Below are 27,051 nucleotides of genomic sequence, written 5' to 3'. Positions count from 1 at the left end.
TGATCACGAATGAAACCTGTTTGTTTCATTATGAACCAGAGACCAAATAACAGTTGGCTTAGTGGCAGTGATTCCTCCTGTCCAAAGAAGTTCCACACCTGGAAGCCTGCTGGGAAGGTCATAGCTTGTCTTATGGGACAAGAATGATTTTGTGACTACCTGGAAAAGAGTAAAACAATAACTGCTGAGCAGTATTCATCACTTTTAGACAAACTGAAGGTCAAATGACTGGAAAGCTCACTAGAGGAGTGCCTTTTTTTTTTTTTTTTTCGGGACAGTGCTCCAGCGCGCACACTGCACATTTTCCAAACTGGTTAGGCTTCTGGCTTCATCGTTCCCTAGGTCCTGCACCTTCAGAATACTGCCTCTTCTCAAAAAACATTTAAAGCGTATCAAATTTGCACAAAATGTCATACAAGCAACAGAAGCCTGATTTGAGGAGCAGTCTTGTGATTTAAATTTGACAGGTTTATAAATGCCAGAACATCATTGTAGAAAGTGTGTAGGTGAAAGACAAATATGTTGAATAAACTATGTATGTAATTGGATTATCTTATTTCTTTCTATTTTAGGCCAAGAACTTATCAGCACTCCCTTTCCCTATATTGCATTAGCAGTCTATTTACATTAATTATGAAATGTTAAACACAGAGGGAAATACTCAGTACTTCTCTGCCTTCAGTACTCTCCCTTTGAACCTTAGAGGGAACTCGATTAATGTTTATAAGGATGTGAGAGGCAATAGTAAAATGAATGTTCACTGACACTAGGAGGGGGGAATAAATTCAGATTTGGAGGAAAGGGCATAGACTGCATTATAGGCAAATATTCTTTTAGCCTGCAAGTTGCCAATTACTGAAATAAGTTACTCCATGTTGAATGTGATATCTTGGAAAAATTCAAAGGCCAGCAGGATCGATCAGTGCCCTGCAAAAGGAGGGAAACTGTTTTTTCTCTCCTCTCTCTGATACAGCAAGCCAAGTATGGATAATTATTAATACTAAAGTTTTACAAAATGAAATATAAAATCTTTAATGCAGGGTAAGTGCATGAGGTACATCTCGTCCCCCTCCTTGCCGTCAAAAGACAAATGCTGCATTATTTTTTTTTTTGACTGCCTTCAAAGAATAAGATACTCATTAAAAGAAAAAAAATTTATTTATACATTGATACATACAAAAAATACTTCTAGGAAAAACAACAGCTGTATCAAAGATATGACCTTTAATTCAACATGAATTTAATTACAGCGAAATTTATTTACATTTGTAATATATGTAATATTATTTTTCATCAGTTGAAACACCATATTTCTTTTTCAATCTGTCTAGTTCTTCCTGCTTCTTCTCTTGATCAATTCTCTTGAAAGCCTAAAGAAAACAAACCAAAATGTATATTCAAACATTTTGCTATACACCATTTAAAACCCTTAAAAAAAAGCACAAACATTTGGCATATGTAACTTTTTGTTGTTATTTGGTTTTTAGGAGCATTGGCAACTAAGGCCGTACTGCTCCGGCATATGTAACTTAGTGACAAAATTTTCACTTCCTGAAGCCTTTATGATGTTAAGAAAATATTAAATGGTTTCTTCATAATTAATCTCTGTGATGTACATTTCACGTTGGTTGCTCCTAATCAGGACTTACAACTGCCCAAAGTGCACATCATGCTTAAATCACAACCCTCTTAAAGTATATAACTTAAATTTCTATAGATTGTAATTTTCTGAAACCCATGTGAAGGAAGGTTGTTCCAGAGAAAAGCATGTGGGAGAAAGATTGTTTCTGTGAATGGGTGCTGACTGGTTACAGTAAGTGTTTGGATTGGTTTGGAAGACAGTGGGGGAAATTACAGATGCCAATTTGAACAGTGCCAGTGGAAGTATCTACAGAAAAGGCATGCAGCAGAGGAAAACAAATGTCTATATACAGTGTGGAGAGACTTGGAGAAGGGTCATTAATTAACCTTGACTGTCCTCTTTTGAATAGAAACTTGAGAGAGATTTTGGGATACCACTCCCAGATGTGGGGGAAATATTCCATGGTAGTGTGGATTTGATATTTGTACAGTGATCAGTTTAGATGAAAAGGAAAGCCCTCCTGCTTTTTTTATTTTGTGCAGAGTTTGTGATGTGCATATGCAAAGAGAGAGACTCGAAGTCAGGGTACTTTGCAGTCTAGAAATCTGAATATTATCATACATGAGCAGTAGCCATTTTTCAAGAAATCAAACAGGACTGAATGAGTTTTAGGATTCAAGTTAATTGTATTTTTCGGCCCAACAGGAGAATTACCTGCTGATTGGCATTTAAGGAATTGGTGGTGAATATTAAAGCAATTGAAGCTACTTGTGCAGAGCAAGTTTTCTCAAACTGAAAGGTGGAATGTAGTCTGCTGTCATCAGCAGAACTATGAATAGGATAAGCTATTAAAAGTTCAAAAGCCTTAGCATCCTGACAACCTGGATCGATGTAATTAGAAAACTGAAGCTAGCTGCAGTTTCAAACATTAAAATCACCAAGGAAAGTAGAATTTCAAATGATTAGTAAAGATGGGAGAACAATAGAGGCAATGGCAATAGATGAATTTTACAGAATGGAATAGAGAGATTAAGTCAGAGGAGATCAAAGAACGAAGATTCCAAATTAAGAAGCCTGACAAGGTATACTGAAATAAGTGGGGTTTGACAGATTATAAATGGAAATGAACATCACTGAGATTGGAACTGAGACTGCATATATTAGTGAAATGAACGAAGAAGTTTTTGGGAGGTTTAGATTTTTTTTTTTTTTTTGGCAGATAAGTTTGTTCAATTAGTTTGACTATCATTACACATTCAAATATAATGTAAAAGTAGAGGGGGGGTGGCAGAAAGGAAGCCGATTTAAATTAATAAATTCAATAAAGAATAATCAAAAAAATTTTTTCCCCACAACATATCTTTATTAATCATTCTATATTTTGATGGTCCCTTTCAAATTGGCCTCCCATTTTATTAAATGCATTTACGTTTCTGCCATACTTCAAAAACATGGTGTAAGTCATTTTTTGAAATGTATTTGAGAATTGCCTCTGATTCTCTACAACTTCTGAGGACTGAAAATGTTTTCCTCACAGCTCCTTTAACTTTGGAAATAAAAAAAATTGCAAAGTGCAAAGTCAGGGGTGTAGGGCAGATGAGGAACACATTTTACATTAATGGTGACAAGAAACTTGATATGAGCAATGTGAGGTCCCGCATTGTCGTGATGCAGAATCCACCCACCTGTGTGCAGTTGTAATTACTTGCAACGAATGTGATCCTGCAAAGTGTACAGTATGGTTCTGTAGTAACGTTAGTAACTGCTGTATGATGTGGCACAACATGGTGGTAAACCATTCCTTGAATATAAAAAAAAAAAAATGTCCACAATCTTTCCTGCAGAAGCCACAACTTTTGTTTATCTGATTAGCCATTATCAGCATCTCCAGTATCTGTCGCAACTCCTGTCAAACTTCCATGTGAATTTGCTGTTGCTCAGGTGTGAGTAATCTTAGAACCCCAGCATGCACAAACATGTGGCATATGCAAATGGTATGGAGAATACCATGTGTGCTTCCTACTGATAATAATAAATAAATTTTCTGTTTATACTCCGGGACGATCAAACAGTCAGAGGAGTTCACAAGATAGACAGAATACCAGAAACAGCACTGTATTCAGCAGTCACGGGCTCAAACCCCGGTCACTCAAGGCACGTGTACTTATGCGCCTGACCCCTAGGCTATGGCAGCCTGATATTCTCAACATCTCTACTAGTTGCCTTACTGTTATAAGATGATATTCTCATGACTACAGAAGCAGTGCTTATGGTTTCTATGGCGAAAGCAGTGGTTGGAGCTGCAGGACTGCCAATTTTTGTAATTGAATCATCCATCTTTAAACGTTCTAAACCACCTGCAAGCTGTGCTACATGGAAGCACAGATTCATCATAAGCCTCTTTTAACACTTCATTCACTTCAGTTGATGTTTTCTTGAGACAGAAACAAAATTTGAGAGCAGCATGCTGTTCCTTGCATGTCGTGTCCATTGTTATGAAGGTGAAACTGAACAGGCATAAACTTGATCAACCACCAAGGTTGATCAAGATGCACAAGTGCATCTTGATCAACGAGATGCACGGTCAACTGTGCAGTTATGTGAATATGACTTGGTTTGGTCTTAAATTCTGCAACTCAGCTAGAAATAGCAAAAAAGTATGTTTGTTTGTGAAAAATTATGATCATTCTTTTTTGAACAGTCCTCATATATTCTTCAGCCTACTTTTCCTGAACTTTTTTTCCCTGCTGCAGTCAAAGTGGTTATGTGGTGGTATTGTTCATTTCTCAATGTACAACCAAATTGCCCATGGGCTTCTTCCCTAACATAATGTAATGAAACTATTTCATATTAGGTTAGGGAAACTGGCTGAAGTATTAAACAAAAAGATTACAGCTAAAAGAAAGTACTACGCTAAATCAACATGACCAAGTGCTGTTGGCCAGAACTTGCCAAGTGGTCCCTGCAACAAATGGTGTTTGAGCATCAGTAACAAGAAAATTACCTGTCCATATGAAATCCAATAATGTTTTGCTAACTGCTTTAGCAGATTTCCCTAACCTAACAATGTAATGAAACTGTTGTAACTGAATGTAAATCAGTTGTAAAATTAGTATATGTATCTTTCTGATTGATTTCAGAAAATAATCTTAGTCAATAAGTTACATATAAAAAGAAATAGAAAAAAAAAATATATATATATTGTTGTGAGTTAAACCATATAGCTCCATTGTGTATTATATCTGCACCAGTGTGTGTTCATGAGCTGATCTGCATGTTGTGTGGGCTGAAAAACCCGGAATAACTCATAAGGTTAAATGTTAATCCCTCCGCCTGAAATTGGCTGACTACAACAGTGACTGAAGAAACTTCTAGAAAATCCAAAATCGGAACCCAGACCTCTCCAAATAAGTGACCAGTGACAAAACCACTATACTGTTACAGAGGACATTAATGTCAAGTAATAAGAAATTGTGGCATACATTTTGATTAAATCATCCTTTCCACTTTTTTGTATAAATCAGCAAGTTCTATTATATATTTTATAATAAGTATTATAGCAGTGATATTCTTGTCAACAGATGTAGAATTTGACTTGACAATAAGAGGTCTGAATCAATTATTTTACAAATTAAAAAAAAAAAAAAAAAAAAATTTGCAAGAAAAAATTTAACCTACATAGTCAGCCATAGCAAAAAACTTGCTAACACAAGACCATACACATTTGACAAATTCGGCACTGGAGTAAGTGTAGTAGATGCAAATGCAGGCTCAGGAAATATGAAGAAAGCAATTAGTGAATAAACTTGATACAGTGTGAAGATGTAAAGTAATGAACTAGCAAAAATAGCATGCACACACACACACCAAGGATTCTGGTTGTCCAAGTAAGAGGATAAAAATAAATAATTTATGCAAAAAAGGTGGAAAAAAGTTAGAATGATCAACCATCATGCAAACTTTTCAGAATACTGAAACAAATGTTAAATTGAAGCCCAGAAGCAACTATTTTACAATAGTTGCTTCTGGGATTTATCTAGTATATTTACGAAAGGAAGACTGATATTCAGAACTATATAGAAAAATATACTCATTCAAGTAAAAGGAATTACTTCCAGAAAAATGTCATGGATATAATTTGTTAACTGTATGTTTAGATGGAATGTCCAAACAAGTTTAGAGCAAAGGTTTCTGATGCATAAAAGAGCTGTAAAACATTAATATGTGAGCTAGCAAAAGACTTATGTAAGTAGCTAAAAGTAAAGTATAATACAAAACGCACTTGCATTGTGAAGCAAGTCTAAGTTAACTAGTCATGAATTAACTTGGTTTTGTACCACAAATTGATAGCACTGCTCTCTAATGTGAAGTATCTTGCTATTTATTTGTAATAAATTTCATTAACCAGATGGCCATTTCAGAGTATGTCTTCATCATTAGGTAACTATCCACTGTCAGGAAATGGGCTGATAACTTAAATTAAATCTCTCAATAGCTTTTAGTTTATTGAGAAATTGCCAATAACATTTTTACAAATGAGCTGGCTAAAGGTGACAATAATTCAAAACTTAAGGTGGGCTACAAGGCTTTTACCCACATGTACAAATCGAGAGTTTGGTGTCAGACAATGTTAACTACAAAATCATTTTGTAGTAAATGTTTTTGTAATTAACCAAGAAAAAGTCATTTGATATTTTTCTTGGTTTACTGAAATGTGCTTGAGCTATAAGCTGGAAATGTGCTTATAGCTCAAGCTAACTTGTAAACTAATAGAGAAATACATTTCTATGATATGATATGCATTGTTATTTGTATAAAGTTGTCTCAAAACAAAAATGCAATTTTGTAGTTAACGTCTGACACTAAGCCCTTGAAATGTGGCTGTTACCAACTCATATATATTAATATATGGAATGTTAAGGATATTTTTTAGGTTTTGTGTTCATATAGAATGCAAAAAAAGAAAGGAAAGAATATAACATTACCACCTACTAGTATATTGCTGAAGATGTTCAAAGTTGTCATCTATTTTGATTACAATGATATTAAAAAGTTCCATTAAAGGCTTAAAATTCACAAAGTTGAGCCTACACAATTACACAATCTTGGTTATGATCAGTGGCATATCCAGGTATCATCCTAAGGGGGGCATGCTGACCAGGCTTTTGATTTTTTCCCCCTTTCAGAAAGCCCCCTGCATTCTTTTTCTTTAATTTCAAATTTTTGGTTAGTGGGGGTATATGCCTTCTCTGCACATCCCTGAATATGCCCCTGGTTATGATGCAATGTAAAACAAATGCATTTTAGAAAAACTCTTTCGAGCTTATGAGTGATAGAGAGGCAGACATATAATATCATAAAATGTTATCATTACACTGAAGGTCAAAATATTAAAATTTTCACTCTCCCTCAACAACACACACTAAATGCATTTGTTTTCCAATTAAAATAGATCCAGGACTCATGATCTACTGTTGTATTCTTATTTTAAAGAATAAGCTGGTGCTACTGCGGAATCCATATAAAAACCACAAAAATCAACCAAACACAATAGACAACCATTTCTAGAGACTTAGGCAAAAAAAAAAAAAAAAATCTAAAGCAGGTATCTACTAAAGGAGAGGATCCAGTTTCTAGCTAATTTTGAGGTGAAATTGCTGGCAGATGTGTCAAATTTCAAGTATAACCCTTTACTACTGAATTTGCTAAAATAAATATGAGACACAATCCCTATCAAGCTGTTTTCTGTTTTGTGCTAAAGCAATTAAGGCCATGAGGCATCAGTGCATGATGTTCTGTAAATTGTGATCAATTCCAGGGTAAAACAATTAACAATCTTCAGCCACAGTATAACAAACCCCTTAAATCTGGTACTTGACATTATTTGAGCTTAGATGTTTTCCATACATTGTGGAAAGGTAGCAAATTTAATCACTATACTACTGGCAGAGATCAATTGGACCAGAAAAAACACATTTTGCATTTAAGAATTGGATCAGATTTGCATCAGATATGGATATTGGGAATATCCATATCTGATGTTTGAAATCATTAATTCAATTCAATTAACCAGAAAAACCCAGGTTTGCACTGTTTTGTACCAATGGCAGAGCTAGAGAATGACACAATTTCCACAACATGGTGAACCCAATGTGTGTTAACTCTTGTGCTGGCCATCAGAGTTAGAATAATGATGTGAGAATTGTTTATAAAGCATGAACCCTACAGCAGATAAACAGGTCTGTAAAAAAAAGTATTTTGTTTCATCATAAAACAAAATGCATGGATTCAGCACAAAACAAAAATAAATAAGCAAAACATTCAGAATCTATTTACTTCCTTTCTTCAGTATCTGACCATGCCATGTATTTATACTTTTACATGAATTAGCCAAGCTGTAGAGACTGTTCAAAATGCAAAAGATAGCTCCTGTTTTCCTGTGCTGCTTAAACAGCACACAACTTATTAATCATGAATTAAATTTACTACAAAATTGATATATAAGTATTTCTGAAATAAAATACATACTAAAAAATAAAAGGCAGATTCTCACCTTATTTGCTTGATAATAAAGTACAACAAGGTAGCGGCTACAAACATTGAATCCAGACAGATGATCACATGCATTTTTAGCATCAAAGATATCCTCATATACAACAAATGCAGTGCCTCTTGTCTCAGGTGTATTTCCACTAAGGAGGAGGGGGGAAAATAAAATGTTTTAAATAGATAACTATAACAAATCTACATTATTTTCTACTACTATAACATAATTCTAACTTCATTTTCACTCTTGATAACTTATTCCTTCTAAACAGAACAGTACTTGCTTGTTATTTGGTTTTTAGGGGCATTAGCAACTAAGGCCATGTTGCTTGGGGAATATGTGGTGGTCATTCCCTGACCTTTCCGCATCCTCCGTATTTGATGGTGACGGGCTCGAACCCCGGTCTAATCAAAAGGTGTGTGCTACGCACTGCTGCTCCTTCCCACCTGGCTATGGAGGCACCACAGTACTTGCTTAATATGATCTAAAGCCAATTATTATGTTAAAATGTAAAATAATTAATAGTTATAAATGGATAATTTAAAGGGAATCTATTTAAATCTTTTTCCAATAGTAGGAGCTGCACATAAGTGATTATTACCAAACAGATCTCTCCAATGACAAAAGTAACTATCAGAGGTTTATAGTGGCAAACCTATTAATATATCTAGGTTACCTTTTTACTTTAAAATTTCCTAAAATCAGTCAAGGCTAATGTTGGTTTTTAATTGATTTTACTCACTTTTAATTTATTTTTTACAAAGTTTTAACTTAAAATTTCTTTTGTGTCACAGTCTATTTGACGACTAAAACAACAACATAATGACATGAAGAACTCTATAATTTTATGCGCTCATCAAAATCCAATTCAGTTCAGCAACAGAAAGTTATATGCAAACATTCTCATAACTTCCATTAAAAAAATAAAATAAATTAATCCAATCAAATGAATAAAGGCAATATTTGGCTGATACCAATAAGAGGGTTTAGTGTCAAACAATGTTAACTACAAAATCATTTTATAGTAAATGTTTTTGTTAATAAACCAAGAAAAAGTCATTTGACATTTTCTTGATTTATCGGAAATGTGCTTATAGCCCAAGCTAACTTGTACAGTACCCTGAAGAGATAACAGCTGTGTGACATGATATGCATTGTTATTTGTATAAAGTAAAACTAAAGTTGTCTCAAAACAAAAATGCAATTTGGTGTAATGAGGCAGTATTCCGCAGTAACCACAAACAAATAAAAGAGCACTACTGTACGCAAAATATTTTTTCGTGCAGTCTCTTTGTACTCAATATTTCTCCCTCTGCACTGGCAATTTCTCAATAACTTTAAGAAAGGGGGGAGAGGGAAAAAAATACCATTATGTACAATTAAGTTTGGCAAGACCATACAGATTCAAATGAATCCAATGCTGGTTATGGGAATATACCCTTATTTACATATAAAAATGAAGGCTAATGGTTTTCAGGATACATTGCAAATACCAACCTACACTGCTCTCTAATACTTTTTAAAAATAACCACAAAATATATCTAATGTCCTTCCTTTCCGCCTTCCCTAATTATTGCATGGAATGGCATCACCAAAAGGGCTCAAAATGGAAAATATTTTGAAGGTTTAGGGATACTGAGATACAGTATCCCTAAACTCATTAATCACTGAAAATGCTACTGTGTGCAGAGAGTGCATGATAAATTCAACTGAATGGACTATAGAGAAATATTGCCCTCACAGTTTCAGTGCTTTGTATAATGGTTGGTCTGCCCTTTTTCTTTGCATGACTCAAACAACAGACAATTGCAACAAGTCTTTTTTTTTTTTTTTTTTTTTGTGCCATGGAGTACTGTACCTGGTGGGAGGATTCTTACTCGCTCTATGTGTAGTACTGCAACACATAAAACATGCTTGAAGTACAAGAGAATGTAATTCAAGAGTGTTTGACTACTTTCAAATTACTCTGTATTATTAAACAGTTAGGAAGTTTTTATAACCTTTTTTATACCCCTTTTATCAGCAAAGGATTTCATGAATGCACAAATTATTTCCTTAAAATTACATATTTCTAAACAGAATGCAGTTGGAATTTGAGTGTTTCCAGCTATATTTTTATCTGTGCAATTAGCAATCTTAAAAGACAATTCTTTCATCTACTCAAAGCACTGACTGAAGAAACTTCTAGAAAATCCAAGATCAGAACCCAGACCTCTCTAAATAAGTGTCCAGTGACAAAACCACTATACTATTATGGAGGACATTAATGTCGAGTAATAAGAAATCATGAAAATTCTGCTTCAATAAGCTTCATAAATGTACTAAGAGTAATAATGGTTTTGTGGATTATATAAAAACAAATTCACTAACATGTAGTTCAGCACATAAATAGTCAAAAATAAGTCAATATAAGAATGATATGTAGTGTGGCTCTCAATTATAAACATAAATAATCATATACAGTAAACGCCTGGTATTCGCGGGGGTTACGTTCCTGAGAAATGCCGCGAATACTGAGTTATGGCTCCCATAGTAATAAAGGGGTTCCGTTCCAAAGTATGAAATATATAAGAAAAACTAGTCTAAAATTTTGTCTATGTATGTATTATATGTACCTTCATAATATGATTATGTACATAGACAGTACATAGTGAAATGCAAGCATATGGCATCGAAATGAAAATAAGAAACAATTTAATATTTATTAGAAATTTCAAACAAATCTTTCAAACCAGTGCCTTTGCTAGCTAAAAAACTTATCCCGCCAGTGCTATCACCAGTTTCGCTAAAGTGTTGATAAAGGAGTTTTGCCTTTTCGTGAATGATGAGTGAACTTAACGGAATTTTATTTTGAGTTCGGTCTTCTATCCACAGATTTAAAGCTTTTCCATTTTTTCTAATTTAACATCACGAGTTACAGAGCAAATTTTTGAAGCAATTAGCGCATTTTCACGGACATTACGGTGGATTTTTTCTTCTGATTTCTTGACTGATTGTACCGTTGACTCATTGATTTTATAATGTTTTGCCACTGAGACACTTTCACCATTAGAAATTTTGTCTAATAACTCAATTTTATTCGCTAATGTCATCACCTTCTTTGATATTTTCACATTTCCCTTGTTATTCGTAGCCATATTTTTGTACAGGTTAGAAAGAACTTGTCCACAATAAAGTCACTTTCTTCTGTTAACACGCTCGAAAAAGTCTGTTTTACACTGCAAAACGGTAGAATTATCACTTTTGTAAGCATATCAATTTATAAATTGATAAATTTATTCAATTTATAAGCATATAAATTAAAAGCAAACGACAAAACCTTCCATGACAAGCGCATAACATACTGAACAAGGATTAGCGAGAAACATCCACGTTCGCAATTTTGTCACCCCTCTCCCCCACCCACTGAGCGCTGTTTTGACCGGGAAAGATAATTTTAGCCACGCCCATGTTTTTTTATGGCGGAAAATGTTCACGGCGCTTTAAAATTCACATTTTTTTTAGGTTTCATTTTATATTAAATCAGCGACCATGAATATGCGAATACAGATACCGCGAATAGCGGGGGTTTACTGTATATACTCACCACTGCTGAAATACCAGTACCTACATAATAAATTTGAGGTAACAAACTTGTTGGTCCATACCCAGAGGTGGATTTAACGGCGGGCACACCGGGCGCTTGCCCTGGGCCCCAACTTCTGAAGGGCCCCTCAAAACCCCAACTTTACACTTTTTCCTAATGACACCAAGTTTGGTTTCATATGTGCAATTTTAATTATGTACAAGTTTATAATCGGCGGTAAAACCTGATAGTATGTTTATATTCGCTTATTTTCATTATTTCATTACTACACTACGCTGCATAGGCCCCGCGCGGCTGCGTTACCGCTCATCGGAGCAACAGAATCATATTTTCTTCTTTGTACTTACAAAGGTTCTCCTGCTGTAATTATATCTTAATTAAGATATAAGATATAATTAAGATAATATATATCTTAATTATATTAAGATAAAATTAATTCCTATTGTTATATCAGCGCCTGGATTTTCGTAGTTTATGAATAATTTTTGAATTTTAATTAATGTTGTTGTTGTTATGTGGTTTTTAGGAGCATTAGCAACTAAGGCCATATTGCTCCGGGATATGCGATGGTCATTCCCTGACCTTTCCGCATCCTCCGTATTTGGTGGTGACGGGCTCGAACCCCGGTCTAATCAAGAAGCGTGTGCTACGCACTGCTGCTCCTTCCCACCTGGCTACGGAGGCGCCTTTTTTTTTTTTTAATTAATCATTAATTTATTGCACTATAACGAAAAATCTCTTCTCTAGTATTCTAATCATTCAGACTATTAAATTTTATATTTTTCTTTTCATTGGTAGGCTACCAATGGTAGCTAGAAAAATGAAACGACATCTATCAGGGGCCGAAAAAAGACAAATTAAAAAAAGACGTGAATATAATATAATACATATATTATATTCAAATTTTATTGGAAATAAAACATTAATAGTACATAATATTTTTTATTTATTTAAAAAAATGGTTAACATGCATTTTTATTTTCCCTGTCTCTCTCTTTTTTTTAAGGGGCCCAATATTTTCTTCTGCGCCCGGGGCCTCAACCGACCTTAATCCGCTTCTGTCCACACTCCAACAACCTTCACCCATCATGGGATGGAATCTTAATTCACCATCAGTTAAATGATTTTCAGATCTTAATTACTCATAACTGTCCAAATAATAAAAATTATGTTAATTATTTTAGACAGTTATAGTGTATACGTGAAATAACAACAGTTATTAAACAAATGCATACCTTTAAAAGTCAGCATACAGTATCTTTATCTTTTTTGTCATGATGGTCATTGTACATTTAATGTACAGAAATTTAAAAATATCCATATGCTCATTTTGCATACCTGCTTGATATAACAAGCATGTGTCTGGTGGAAGACAGTGCATGTGCAATCATAAATTGTGTAGCAATAGATCACCCACAGTTGCACAAATGAGGAGAGCATGAATGGATGAATGAATAACAGCACAACAAGGAAGCTGATAACAACATTCTAGGCACAATTTCAAAAGCAAATCAAGCATTTGAAAAGCATTTTCTCATGGCAGTCTGCACAGCAGTAAGTTCAAAACGACAGCTATAAAAGCCAATGAAGAAATGAGAAGCTAAATGCAGAACACATTGTTTCAAAATGAAAGGGCATACGAGATACCCAAAGATTTTGTATGCTCTTTTCTGGATCCAGTAGAGAAAATATTTGATTTTACTGTACTAGATCCAGGTACTTCAACAATACTGACATGGGTTGCTTTGCTAGCGTACTTTTCCACTATCATTGTCCCATAGAAAGTCTTGTTTTTCCCCCAACAAGTATCCAAAATGTTGTGTCCTACCCACAATTTACCTTGAGTTGGAATACAGTGGCAGCATATAAGATTATGTTGTGGCTCATACTCCAGCTGACACCAGAGGAACTGTGAATAATATTCAGTGTCATCACAATGGCATGCTAGCTGTGTGTGACTATCTAGAAATTTAAGTTGATAGATTAGTTATGGTGCTCTAACATGTGAATAATATTCAGTGTCATCACAATGGCATGCTAGCTGTGTGTGACTATCTAGAAATTTAAGTTGATAGATTAGTTATGGTGCTCTAACATCATGTCATCCCTACCTTGCCCCACACCTATATAAATACAGTTATAGGCTACTTTGGAGGAAACTTTTGTCTGTGTTACATCCCACATGCAACAGAAGATATCAACTCAGAATTTGCTTGCCTAATCACTTTACAATATAATTATATGAATTTGAACTGCCCATCACTATGTAATTGTTCTGTGCTGCCTTTTCTATTCCATCATGGCATCCTCCTTATGTGGTACCATCTTGATGGAAAGAATACATTTGTGGCTTCTTATATAATATCCTATTGTATCAGAATTGCTAAAGTACCCCATAGTTCAACTGTACTTGCCCCACTTATAAATTCTGTAGCAAGTGGCTAAATCCATCATTAGCCCACAGTAATCTTTTGAGAAATTAAAACTCTTGCCCTCACCCTTGAACAGTGACATCTCATAACTAGCAATGATGAGATCAAGAATATTCCTGCTACCTGTACTCGTACTCACAGCAATAAGTTGATACAGATAATAATCAAGCTAATTCAAAAAATTTACCCAACAGGTTGAGTTACCAGTCCATAATTTTCAATATATGAGTAGTGAGCTGAAATTCACCATCATAAGACATTTAGATGTACTTGCCCAATCAAGTTGAACATACACTCTTACTGTACTCACTGCAAACATGTAGTCTGCTACTACTCTCAATTTACCTTTACCATGTAGACTATTATCTTCTGAAATTTTTCCAAGTCAGGATATAATCTTACTACATTCAAGCAGCATTTGATTAGAAGACTAATCCCCCTTCATTTCTCCCTATCCTTCCTGTATACATTGTACATTCCACAATGAAACTCATCATCCTCTATATTATGGTGATACTAAGTCTCAGTTAATCTTTTATATCAGCATCTGTAGCTCAAATTCATCCACTTTACTGACAATGTTCTCAATGTTATTATATAAATACAATAAACCCCCGCTATTTGAGGGGGTTACGTTCCTGAGAAATGCAGCAAATACCGAAAACGCGAATACTGAGTTATGGCTCCCATAGTAATAAAGGGGTTCTGTTCCAAAGTATGAAATATATAAGAAAAACTAGTCTAAAATTTTGTCTATGTATGTATTATATGTACCTTCATAATATGACTATGTACATAGTGAAATGCAAGCATATGGCGTCGAAACAAAAATAAGAAACAATTTAATATTAATTGTAATATTTATTAGAAATTTCAAACAAATCTTTCAAACTAGTGGCTTCTAGCTAAAAAACTTATCCCGCCAGTGCTATCACCAGTTTCGCTAAAGTGTTGATAAAGGAGTTTTGCCTTTTCATGAATGATGAGTGAACTTAACGGAATTTTATTTTGAGTTCGGTCTTCTATCCACAGATTTAAAGCCTTTTCCATTTTTTCTAATTTAACATCACGAGTTACAGAGCAAATTTTTGAAGCAATTAGCGCATTTTCACGGACACTACGGTGGATTTTTTCTTCTGATTTCTTGACTGATTGTACCGTTGACTCATTGATTTTATAATGTTTTGCCACTGAGGAGACACTTTCACCATTAGAAATTTTATCTAATAACTCAATTTTATTTGCTAATGTCATATCACCTTCTTTGATCTTTTCACATTTCCCTTGTTATTCGTAGCCATATTTTTGTACGGGTTAGAAAGAACTTGTCCACAATAAAGTCACTTTCTTCCATTAACACACTCGAAAGAGTCTGTTTTACACTGCAAAACTGTAGATTTATCACTTTTGTAAGAATATCAATTTCTAAATTGATAAATTTATTCAATTTATAAGCATATAAATTAAAAGCAAACGATGAAACCTTCCAAGACAAGCGCATAACACATACTGAACAAGGATTAGCAAGAAACATCCTCACTCGCGATTTTGTCACCCCTCTCCCCCCACCCACTGAGCGCTGTTTTGGCTGGGAAAGATAATTTTAGCCACGTCCATGTTTTTTATGGCGGAAAATGTTCATGGCACTTTAAAATTCAAATTTTTTTCTGTTTCATTTTATATTAAATCAGCGACCGCGAATAGCGGGGGTTTACTGCAGTTTAAACTTTGTGTTTTCTTGTTATTCAATTCCCTGATACATCCCTTGTAATTAGTAAAGCATATTGCACTATTGCTAGCCTGTAATACACTGCATGATATGCTTAAATGACAATTAGCAACAGATTATTCAAAGGGTCTCTGGGTCTTGCAATTCTTACATGAAGCATTAGGAGGATACAACACATTCACCACACAATTTTCAGATTCTTATGTTTCTAAACAGCATTGACATAATAGTTCTCATTCATTTATTTATTTGAACAGAAGTGAAAAAAATTTTCGAAGATTGTGCATTTGTGCAAATCTTTGTTCTTCTACATGCCTCAAAAGAAAGTGGTTGAGAGGATTATGGAATTTGAAATCAACTAGAGAATATAAACCATTGTAGAAAAGCTTATAATATTAAAGGAATCTAACAATGGAACATTGGTAGAGTCACCATTGGTAGAGTGACCATGTGAAACTTTTGGCATTGGCTGAACTAGTTTTTTTTTTTTTTTTTTTTTTGCACAACCTAAATGGTAAATATAATATGACCACCTAAAATATGTAAAATCCCAAAATTTGGCAACAACCAGGTCCCAAAATTGTCAGATTTGGAAGTTTCAAAATTCAAATTTCAATATTTACCATTTATTAATTACAGTGATAAAGGTCTCCAGAGGTGATGCACCTAATGTACATATTAAAATAGTTTTAATTTTAAATTCTTTCAAATCCATATATTTTTGTACAGGCAGTTCCTGCGTGACGAGTTTTCGCTTTACATGTTCCTGAGTTTACGAGTTCTTTTTTTCAAGTATCAACAAAATCAAAAATATGAATTACAATAAATAAATGCTAAACATTCATAAATATGGCATTTCAAACCACGCATGTAGCTGTACAATACAGTACTACTGTGCTTGTGTTTGTATGTTCAGGCAGACAAGAGAGTCTCAGTGACTTACATAACTTAAAGTAGTTACCACACTGATGTTACAAAAAGGGGGTTGTGATACTCTAAGTTTTCAAATTTTGAGCATACCAGAAAAGTTACTACAGATTTAAAAAATGTTTATGAATGTTATCATGAAATTTATAAAGAAAAGAGAAGACTGTTCTGGAAACTCTTGAAGCATTTCTGAAGAAGATGACTCCTTGTGCTTCCAACAAACCACAACAAGAGCTGAACCAACAATGAGTGATGAACCATCAACGAGTATGCATTTAGTTGATGATACATTCTTTAACATAAATAAATAATTTCTTTATTATTATAATTTTCTTGATTTTAAAGGCTATGTTTTCATTTCTTTGGATAAATAAATCATTGTTTAAGCATAAATTATTGTTTTCGTGACCTTTATTTAACATTACTATGGTCAAATTTCATTGTTGAGAATGTAATCCCTGTTTCTAACATTGTCTTTGGGAAATAAATTCCCACTTTATGAGCACACACTAGAAACGAATTAACTAGTAATGTAGGGAACTACCTGTACATTTTTTAGTTATTAAATGCCTTGTCTCATTGACAGAAAGTGTTTATTTTTACCATTTGCAAGCTTGCACAGAAAATGCTCATTGCACAGTATATCCAAGATTAAATGCAATTTTAGGATCTGTAATTTACTTTGTTTTCCAGTTTGAAATTACATTGCTTTATGTTTATATAGGGGCTTAGAAGGGAACAGGTATCCTGTGTGTTATCAGACACTCAGTCTAAAACACTGATGGATCCAATATCTTTCTATTACAGAAGATTTAGGAGAAGTCCGGTTAGCCTGCCTCCCTAAAATCCACTCACGCACACCTTCTCAATGGTAAGTCCTGTTACGTCACTTAGGTGGCAACGAACGTGTAGAGTAGTTCTCTTCAAGACGCCTGGTCAGCGTGAAGAGGAAAAGACCAAACCCTCCAGCATATAGCCCTCAGTCCCCAGCGGCTTTCACATCCCCTCTTACGGCAGCGAGAGGATCAGACTGGAAGCAGAGGGCGCTAAGAATCTCTGGGTACGACCAGGCTGCCATGCATGGAAACTGAACTTGGCCTGTTACAACGTAGGATCACTCATCGGTGAAGACAGGATATAAGAGCTGAAAAAGGAATTAGAAAATGTGAATTGGAATATCATCAGTTTGGCTGAAACAAGAAGAAGAAATGAACCACTTATAAGTTTATCAAGTGGAAATCTGCTGTACACAAATGGAAACAGTGAAAGGAGTGAAGGTGGAGTTGGATTTGTGGTCCATAAAGATTTTAAAAACAACATTTTGGAATTCAAAAGTACATCACCAAGGGTGTCAAGACTTATACTCAAGATTTCTAAGAGGTACAAGCTAAAGGTTACAATGATTTATTCACCAACATCAAGCCATGATGATGAAGAGGTTGAAGAAATGTACGCCGAAATTGAGAGTCTTCTAGATGAGCAGAAAACCCATTACACTATTATTATGGGGGACTTCAATGCTAAGGTTGGAAAAAGACAAAACAGCATTGAAAGGGGAACTATAGGAAATTTTGGAATTGGTGAAAGAAATGAAAGAGGCGAAAGACTTGTGGAATTTGCAGAATCTCAAGGATTGTCAGTAATGAACACCTTTTTCAAGAAAAGGGTGAACAGAAAGTGGACATGGAAGAGTCCGAATGGATTAACAACTAATGAAATCGACTTCATCCTCACTAACAGAAGATATATTGTGAATGATGTTACCATCCTGAATAAGGTAAATGTTGGAAGTGATCACAGAATGGTAAGATGTACACTCGATATAGATGTAGGAAAGGAAAGGAAAAAACTGACTCGAGTAAATAATACAAAGGTCTTTGGGATAACAGAATAGGAGAAAAAGCAGTATGTGCTGGAACTTAAGAACAAGTTTGAGCTTCTGCAGACTGCTCAGGACCAAGATATCGACAGGGAATATTACAACTTTCTGAAAGTGATAAAGCCCAAGAAACCTATAGGGAAAAAGAAATCCAAAGAAGAAAAAATTAGTCAAGAAACACTTGTTATGATGAACCGAAGGCGAAAAATGAAAAGCAAGATAAACACTGACAAGGAGAAAATTGAGTATATATTGAGTTATGCAAAGCCATAGAAAGAGACTCAGAGAGGACATAAGAAGATTTAACACAAGAAAAGTAGAACAAGCATTAAGGGAAAACAAAGGATTTAAATCAGCAGCCATGAGCAGTAATACAGACAGACAAATGATACTGAAACTGAAGAATAGCAATGGTGTACTTATAAACAGCAAAGAAGGCATAATTCAAATAGCAGAAGACTACTATAGAGAATTATACAAGGAGCGAGGGAATGATGCCAGCAGTGGGGAAGATGGATTGCAAATTAGCAACACATACGACATACCCGATATTCTTCCTGATAAAGTAGAACATGCACTGAAAAAAATGAAGAATCAGAAATCCCCGGGGAAAGATGAAGTTACTGTAGAGTTGTTAAAATTGGGAGGAAGAGACATAACACAAAAACTGGCAAGGCTCTTCACAAAGTGCATTAAAAAAGGTGTGACGCCTAAGCAGTGGAATAATGCAATCATAGTTTTGCTGCATAAGAAAGGAGATAAATCAGAAATTGGAAATTATAGACCAATTAGCTTGTTATCCCACATCTACAAGTTGTTCACAAGGGTCATTACTAACAGATTAGAAAGAATACTTGATGAGAATCAACCGAAAGAGCAAGCTGGCTTTAGGACAGGATTCTCAACTATGGATCACCTTCACGTAATATCACAGCTAATGGAGAAAGCAAATGAATATAAAACACCATTATACCTGGTATTTGTGGATTATGAAAAGGCATTTGACTCCATACAGCATAAGGCAATGTTTTGGACACCGGAAAGACAAGGCACAGATATCCCACATGTTATGATTTTGAAGAAAATATATGAGAATGCTACCTCCTTTATTAGACTAGACAAAGACAGTAGGAGACACAATACCTCCGACAAGGAGACACAATATCTCTGAAGCTGTTTACTGCTGCCCTTGAGGAAGCTTTCAGAAGATTAGACTGGTCGCAGAAAGGAGTCAATGTGAACGGAGAGTACGTAAACCATTTACAATTTGCAGATGACATTGTGGTCATAAGCATTGATCCCAAAGAATTAGAGGAAAATCTTAATCAGTTATGCACAGTTAATAAGGATTTTGGACTAAAGATGAATATGGCTAAAACAAAAGTAATGATGAACAAGTATGCCACAGAAAGGGAAATAATGATTGAAGGAGCATTAATTGAAAAGGTAGAGTCATATACTTATCTGGGACAAGTTATTAGCTGTAATAATGATAAATGGCTGGAAGTCAAGAGAAGAATAAATTTTGGATGGATAGCATTCAGGAAATATAGTCACATACTGAAGAGCAATATCCCAGTTTGTCTGAAACGTAAAATAATAAACCAATGTATACTCCCCACCATGACTTACGGTAGTGGAACTTGGGCACTCACCAAAAGAATGGAAGAGAAGCTGAGAACTACACAGCGAAGAATGGAACGAATTACAGTAAACCCCCGCTATTCGCAGTATCTGTATTCGCGGTCACTGATTTAATATAAAATGAAACCTGAAAAAATGTGAATTTTAAAGCGCCGTGAACATTTTCCGCCATAAAAAAAACATGGGCGTGGCTAAAATTATCTTTCCCGGTCAAAACAGCGCTCAATGAGTGGGGGGAGAGAGGTGACAAAATCGCAAGCGTGGATGCTTCTCGCTAATCCTTGTTCAGTCATTTGCTTTTAATTTATATGCTTATAAATTGAATAAATTTATCAATTTATAAATTGATGTGCTTACAAAAGTGATAAATCTACCATTTTGCAGTGTAAAACAGACTTTTACTAGACAAGTTCTTTCTAACCCGTACAAAAATATGGCTACGAATAACAAGGGAAATGTGAAAAGATCAAAGAAGGTGATGACATTGGCGAATAAAATTGAGTTATTAGATAAAATTTCTAATGGTGAAAGTGTCTCCTCAGTGGCAAAACATTATAAAATCAATGAGTCAATGGTACGATCAATCAAGAAATCGGAAGAAAAATCTGCCGTAGTGTCTGTGAAAACGCGCTAATTGCTTCAAAAATTTGCTCTGTAACTCATGATGTTAAATTAGAAAAAACGGAAAAGCTTTAAATCTGTGGATAGAAGACCGAACTCAAAATAAAATTCCGTTAAGTTCACTCATCATTCGTGAAAAGGCAAAACTCCTTTATCAACACTTTAGCGAAACTGGTGATAGCACTGGCGGGATAAGTTTTTTAGCAAGCAAAGGCGCTGGTGTGAAAGATTTGTTTGAAATTTCTAATAAATATTACATTTAATATTAAATTGTTTCTTATTTTCATTTCGATGCCATATACTTGCATTTCACTATGTACTGTTTATGTACATAGTCATATCATGAAGGTACATATAATATATACATAGACAAAATTTTAGACTAGTTTTTCTTATATATTTCATACTTTGGAATGGAACCCCTTTATTACTATGGGAGCCATAACACTCAGTATTCGCGTTTTCGGTATTCGCAGCATTTCTCAGAAACGTAACCCCTGCGAATAGCGGGGGTTTACTGTATATTGGGAATCAGACTGTTAGATAAGAAGAGAAACACATGGATTAGGCAGCAAACTCAAGTAAAGGACATTCTTATCAAAACTAAAGAATTTAAAATGGTCTTGGGCAGGACACATAGCTCGAAGTCATGATGACAGATGGAAACTAAGAAAATAACAGAATGGTACCCAAGAGGAGCTAGAAGAAAACCTGGAAGACAAAGGAGGAGATGGATAGATGAAATTCATGAGTTTGTGGGTAGTAAATGGATGGCCAGTGCTCAAAACAGAAGGAACTGGAAAGTTGCTGGAGAGGCCTTCATCCTGCAGTGGATTGAAAATGGCTGATGATGATGTTTATATATTTCACTTACCAACCTTTACACTCTCTTTAACTAACATGTTTTCAAAATTACCACACCAAATCTTAATTATTTAGAATAACTGCAAGATGTTTAAGGCAAATCAGTTCACAACCTATAGTTTGCTGAGCAAGTTCTCCATTTTGTAACCAGGCTCTTGGAGTGCAATATGAAAATTTGTCTTAATTACCATAAGCTTTTTAATGTATAATGAGGGGATGGCTAATCAAAGTACACTATAAATTTATTATTAGATAAATTTGATTAAAAAATTTAAAAAAATTAATCAATTAAACTTACACACGTATTTGACGAATAGCTCCGTACTTTCCAAATATGTCATACATTTCTTCTGCTGTTATCTTATAGGGCAAATTTCTTACATAGAGTATTCTGTTGACTTCTGGTGGCAGACGAACCTATAAAAAAATTATAAGTAAAATTAGTTCTGAAACAACTAACATAAAGCTCAATAACAATGGAACATTATCCAGACAGCAGAACACCGACATCACAATATAATTTTTGAAAACAATTTATGCATTCAATTTTCAGAATGGTATAGTGTTTCAAAGACCATTACTAGCCTCCTGATTATTATACTAATACTAATTTTATTTTGCAATTCTCTCATTCTATTATTCAGTTCACTGATAAAGGTCATAAAATGCTATGCTTCATGAAGTCAATAGAGAAGTTTTAAATTATATTGCGGTCTCAATGCTCCAGTTTATTGATAATGAATATCAATTTCCATAAAAGACAAAGGCATTGAAACAATTTATAAGGCAATAAATAAGAAAATTTTTGCTTTAGACTCAATTTGAATTTTCTAAATCATCCCTTAGTTTTTAATCAGGAATTTTTAAATATTGGTCTTTTTTAACTTTCAACATCGAATTCGTGTTCTCCTTGGAATTCTTCATTTGAAAAATGCTTGATCATATCATCTTTTCAATGATATGACATAAACAGATCACCACATACAATGCAAAAAAGCAAAATGGTTACCCTCCCTAAATATAAAAAAGGTAATAAAAATACATTTCCTAGGAAACTATACTGCATTTCTTGCTATCTTCTTAATCCTCATGCAGAGGATTAAGAAGATAGCATGAAATGCAGTAACCCTTGCATAAAGTTTGAAAAGCCCCTTACATTTAATAATTAAAATATCTAAAAGAGTGGTTCAATCTCAATATTTCTAATTATCTGTTTTGTTCTTGATTACTTAACTATGCTAGAAATGAAGTGTGGTACACAATATGAAAGGTTTGCCTGCTCGTGTAACCGTGATTTACTTGCAAGTTTGCTGCTAAAAGTACTGCACCTCTCTGACATCCATTTGTTAAAGCAGTAAAACTCTACAACAGCAGAGTAAAATTTCACAGTTGCTAGAGATCCGTTTGTACATTGCTCATTTTATTGCATTCTATAAAAGTTATTACTCTAGGAAAGTGATTATAGGCATCTTAAAATTATCCTATAATTATTAAAATACCACTTTTTAAGTTATCCAAAAAATTAACTACTCTAACTGTCAATATGATAATTTAATTTTAAGGCAATTAACTATAGGTAAAAAAACTTTTCATTCAAAAATTCACCCACGTGGCAGCATTATAAGCTTGTGAATGATAAGCATGTGAAAATTGCCATGCAAGATCAAGCTTGTGGAAAGTGTCCCACATAGAGAGTTACTGATGTCACTGAAGCCCAACAGGGGAAAGTGGGGATAATACTTGACATTAAAATTTTTTTTTCTAACCAGATATTTTTTCAACTTTAGTATCCCAATACATGCTGAAGGACAGCACATATTTACAAAAAAACATTACTAAAAGTAACTGCCATGCAAACTGACTGAAAAAGCAAACCTTAAAGTGGCAAGTAATAATTAGTTAACAAACAGGCCAGTTCTAGATGTGGAACTACTCAGCAACTGTGTCTGTACACTGTGTGCATTCCATAATCAGTTTGCCTGTTTTTATAAGAAAAAATGTGAGTTTCTGGAATCAAAAATGTGCATCCCTTGCTCAAGACTAACCTACTCACAGCCATGATATGAAAAACGCTCATAAAAATGAATGGGGGTTATATTTTTGCTTCTCTGTAGGGAAGTTGTTGCTTTTGTTAATACATATCGAATATTTTAAGTTTAATTATCAAAATTATGCATAACTTGATGTTAATAAAATGTCTATGTGGAATCTTTTTCTTTTTTGAAATGTGTCTAAATTCTAAATGTAAATTTTTATTTACATAATACTGTACAGGTAAGGCAAAAGCCTCAGCTCATATGCAGCTCTGAGCAGAGTCTGTTACAAAATGCACTGATCTCATATTATGGAGGCACTTCACAAATTGATGGTATAGCACTTGCAGATAAAATAAAAAGCACTGCTCCAACGGTAATGTATACTTGTAGACTAAAAAGCATGGTTTCAAAGGGAGATTACTGTTTATCTGAAATTCATACAACTATTTTAGTGCTACGTCGGTGGGCAAGGGCAGTTTAAATTGAAATATCTGACAACCCAGTGATGAAAAATATCAACGTTATATGAGATGCTAAATTATACACAAGTTTGGAGATTTAGATAAATTTAAGATAGTGTCAATGGTAGTATTTTTCTCCTTTGAAGCGCGCTTTTTGTTTAACCTGTAAGCACAATTACTAGAATTGCCAAATTCGTTGGCTAAATCTAGCAATCCTGCCTGCAAGTGCAATAACGGGACAACATAAGATCGATGCCTTTCGTTACAAACTCTGTTTATTGTAGCTAAGTAGAAACTGAAGCTTTTCCCATCTGTATATAGCTGTAGTAAGTTTTATCCTAAACTTATCTTATTTATTTTAATTGACAGTAAAGAAAACTTTTTAACCATAGTGGGCTTGGCATGTCAACCACTGCTAGTAGCAACGATCAATCGGAAGGGATAGCAGATTGTCTTTACAATCTGAAAGTCTTTACTAACTTGAAAGTATTTGTGTTTTTGTAAGGTAGAGAAAATCACGGAGATAGTACAGAAATAATATTTTATCTGTAACAACTTTATAAATACAAATCCCATACTGCAGGTATTCATTCGTGTACTTTTATTTTGAATCCATATTCTCCGCGACATCAAACCCTGATTTCTTTAAAATTCCTTAATTAAAAAATAAATTAAAGACAGAATAATGCTGAATAAAGACTTACACTGGTTTTCCTTTGCATTGCCATTATTCCGGTTATTTATTGTAAACGATTCTTATTCAAAAATAGGATTCACTACGTGCTGCTATATCAAAACAACATTAAATAATAAAATGTCCTTTTCGCAAATAGAGATATAGCGCCCTCTGCAAAAATGAAGGGAAACAGAGTGAAATACTCTGTATAATAAACTGGTAAAATACTGTATACAGGATAGTTACTTTTTTTTACAAGTGAAGAATGTTTATCTTTAAACTATGGCTACAGAATGCAGTACATGATAATCGGATATTATTATTTATTATTTTTATTAGCCGCATGGTGCAAGGAAGCCTCAGGCTTATGCTGCACCAGTCAAAAAAAAAATTTTCTGAATTACCCCGAGAGAGAGGGAATCACCGAATAAAAGAAGAATGATTATATCCAGCTCAGGACCCTGGATGTGTCAAGCCCATACTCACCAAATGTGAGCCCCTGGGGTTGATATATGGCTTGAAAGATTTTTATACAGGCAAAGAAGGCCATTTCGTTGTAAGAGCATAGTGCTATTTCAATATCAGTGGAGCATTAACTGTAAAGTGCATAAAAGTAATCTTTTCTTGCAGGAAAACTTTCTCAGCTGACAAACCTTTCACTTCCGGGTTTGTAAAGATGAAGTGCACACAAGCTTGATTTTTCGAATACGAAAAGCAGTGATATTAGTAGCATTAGCATTAACATTGGTAGGAGCATATGATGCAAGAAAACAAGCTAATGCAGCAGCAAAAAAAAAAAAAAAAAATTTCCCATTTTACCCATCTGTTCGCTCCATACGTTTTTTCATTTATCCTTTAAATTTATTTAATCTATCAACTTCCAGAACAACAGATCGAAATTTGTTCCAGCAATCAACAACCGCTGGCTATTTCCTCACATCTATTCTACAACTGTCTCTTCGTAATCTGATCAGGATGAATGCCATCAGCATTCAGCATGTTCAAACTATTCAAGGCCTCATACATATCATTCAGATCATTTCGTAGGTGCCTAGTCTTCAGTATGTAAGTGCCTTTAGTGTCTAGACATAAGAACTTAAGCGTTTCTTGGGAAAAGCACCCCTTTTTCTCCTCACCAGTCTTGTTGCCCTTCTCTGTACTCGTTCTAGCAACTGTACATCTTTCCTAAAATGAGGCTTCCAGACCTGTACGCAGTATTCAAGGTGTGGCCTAACCAATGCCTTATACAAAGGGACAACCACCTTATATCTACTAGTAAAATTCCTGTATTTCATTGAAAAGACCCCATGACCTGCTCAGGCAACCTGTCAACACTACTTAGAAAAATTTAATATCTGACTGCACAATTACCCCCAGGTCTTTTTCATTCTCCACTACCCTGAGTGTGGTACCACACAATTGGTAAATTTCTCTAGGGTTACTCCTGCCCATATGCAGTACTTAGCATTCATCAATTTTAAATTTCTGTTGCCACTTCTCAGCCCATCTATCCAACTTTTCTAGATCACGTTGCAGTAGCGTACCGTCATCAACAACCCTGCTAACTTTCGATTCATCTACAAACTTAAACATTGAGCTTGATATACCTTCAAATATCATCCATAAATATAGAAAACAAAAATAGGGGGACTCCACTAATAACAGTCCACGAAGAGCAGTGTCCAAAGAGCAGTGTAACATGCTCTGTCTTCTCCCACTCAACCATCCCTTTATCTATTGCAGCAACTTGCCCTTGAGGCCATACTGCTCAAATTTGTACAATAGTCTTCCACGTGCAACAGTATCAAAGGCTTTCATGAAATCCAAACATGATAATTAAAATTATTTTTTGCATCCAGTTCCTTTGCGACCACATCATAGTATCCAATCAAACTGGTCAGACAAGACTTCCCCTTAACAAACCCATGTGCTCTCTCTGAATTATTACTGCAGTCTTGTCTAGATGATCCTCCAATGCACATTTAACCAGTGACTCCATTATTTTCCCCGGAACAGAAGTTAAACTAACAGGTCTGTAATTCACTGTAAGCTATCTGGTCATGTCA

General features: G+C 34.6%; 1 protein-coding gene across 1 annotated transcript; it reads right to left on the bottom strand.

The window, feature by feature from the left end:
* Positions 1-1,207: 1,207 nt before the first annotated feature.
* Positions 1,208-25,119, bottom strand: Sf3b6 (splicing factor 3b subunit 6). The gene is made up of 4 exons (XM_090386343.1): positions 25,014-25,119; positions 22,111-22,229; positions 8,136-8,274; positions 1,208-1,370 (listed from the first exon to the last, which is right to left on the bottom strand). Exons 1-4 carry the CDS (start codon positions 25,035-25,037, stop codon positions 1,284-1,286), a joined length of 369 nt encoding a protein of 122 aa, XP_090242469.1. The 5' UTR covers positions 25,038-25,119; the 3' UTR covers positions 1,208-1,283.
* Positions 25,120-27,051: the final 1,932 nt, after the last annotated feature.

This window comes from Mastigoproctus giganteus, chromosome 12 (genome assembly GCF_048544385.1).
Source record: "Mastigoproctus giganteus isolate SK-2022 chromosome 12, ASM4854438v1, whole genome shotgun sequence".
NCBI lineage: Eukaryota > Metazoa > Arthropoda > Arachnida > Uropygi > Thelyphonidae > Mastigoproctus > Mastigoproctus giganteus.
This window is presented reverse-complemented; position numbering and strand designations above follow the sequence as displayed.

Bases quoted from the DNA above. Each gene is read 5' to 3' on its own strand.
- Sf3b6 (XM_090386343.1), bottom strand. From the start codon at position 25,037: ATGGCAATGCAAAGGAAAACCAGT. The intron at 8,275-22,110 runs GTAAGTTTAATT...CCTCCTCCTTAG, and splicing joins GCTATTCGTCAAATACGTGT to TGGAAATACACCTGAGACAA. The intron at 1,371-8,135 runs GTGAGAATCTGC...TGTTTTCTTTAG, and splicing joins TTTATTATCAAGCAAATAAG to GCTTTCAAGAGAATTGATCA.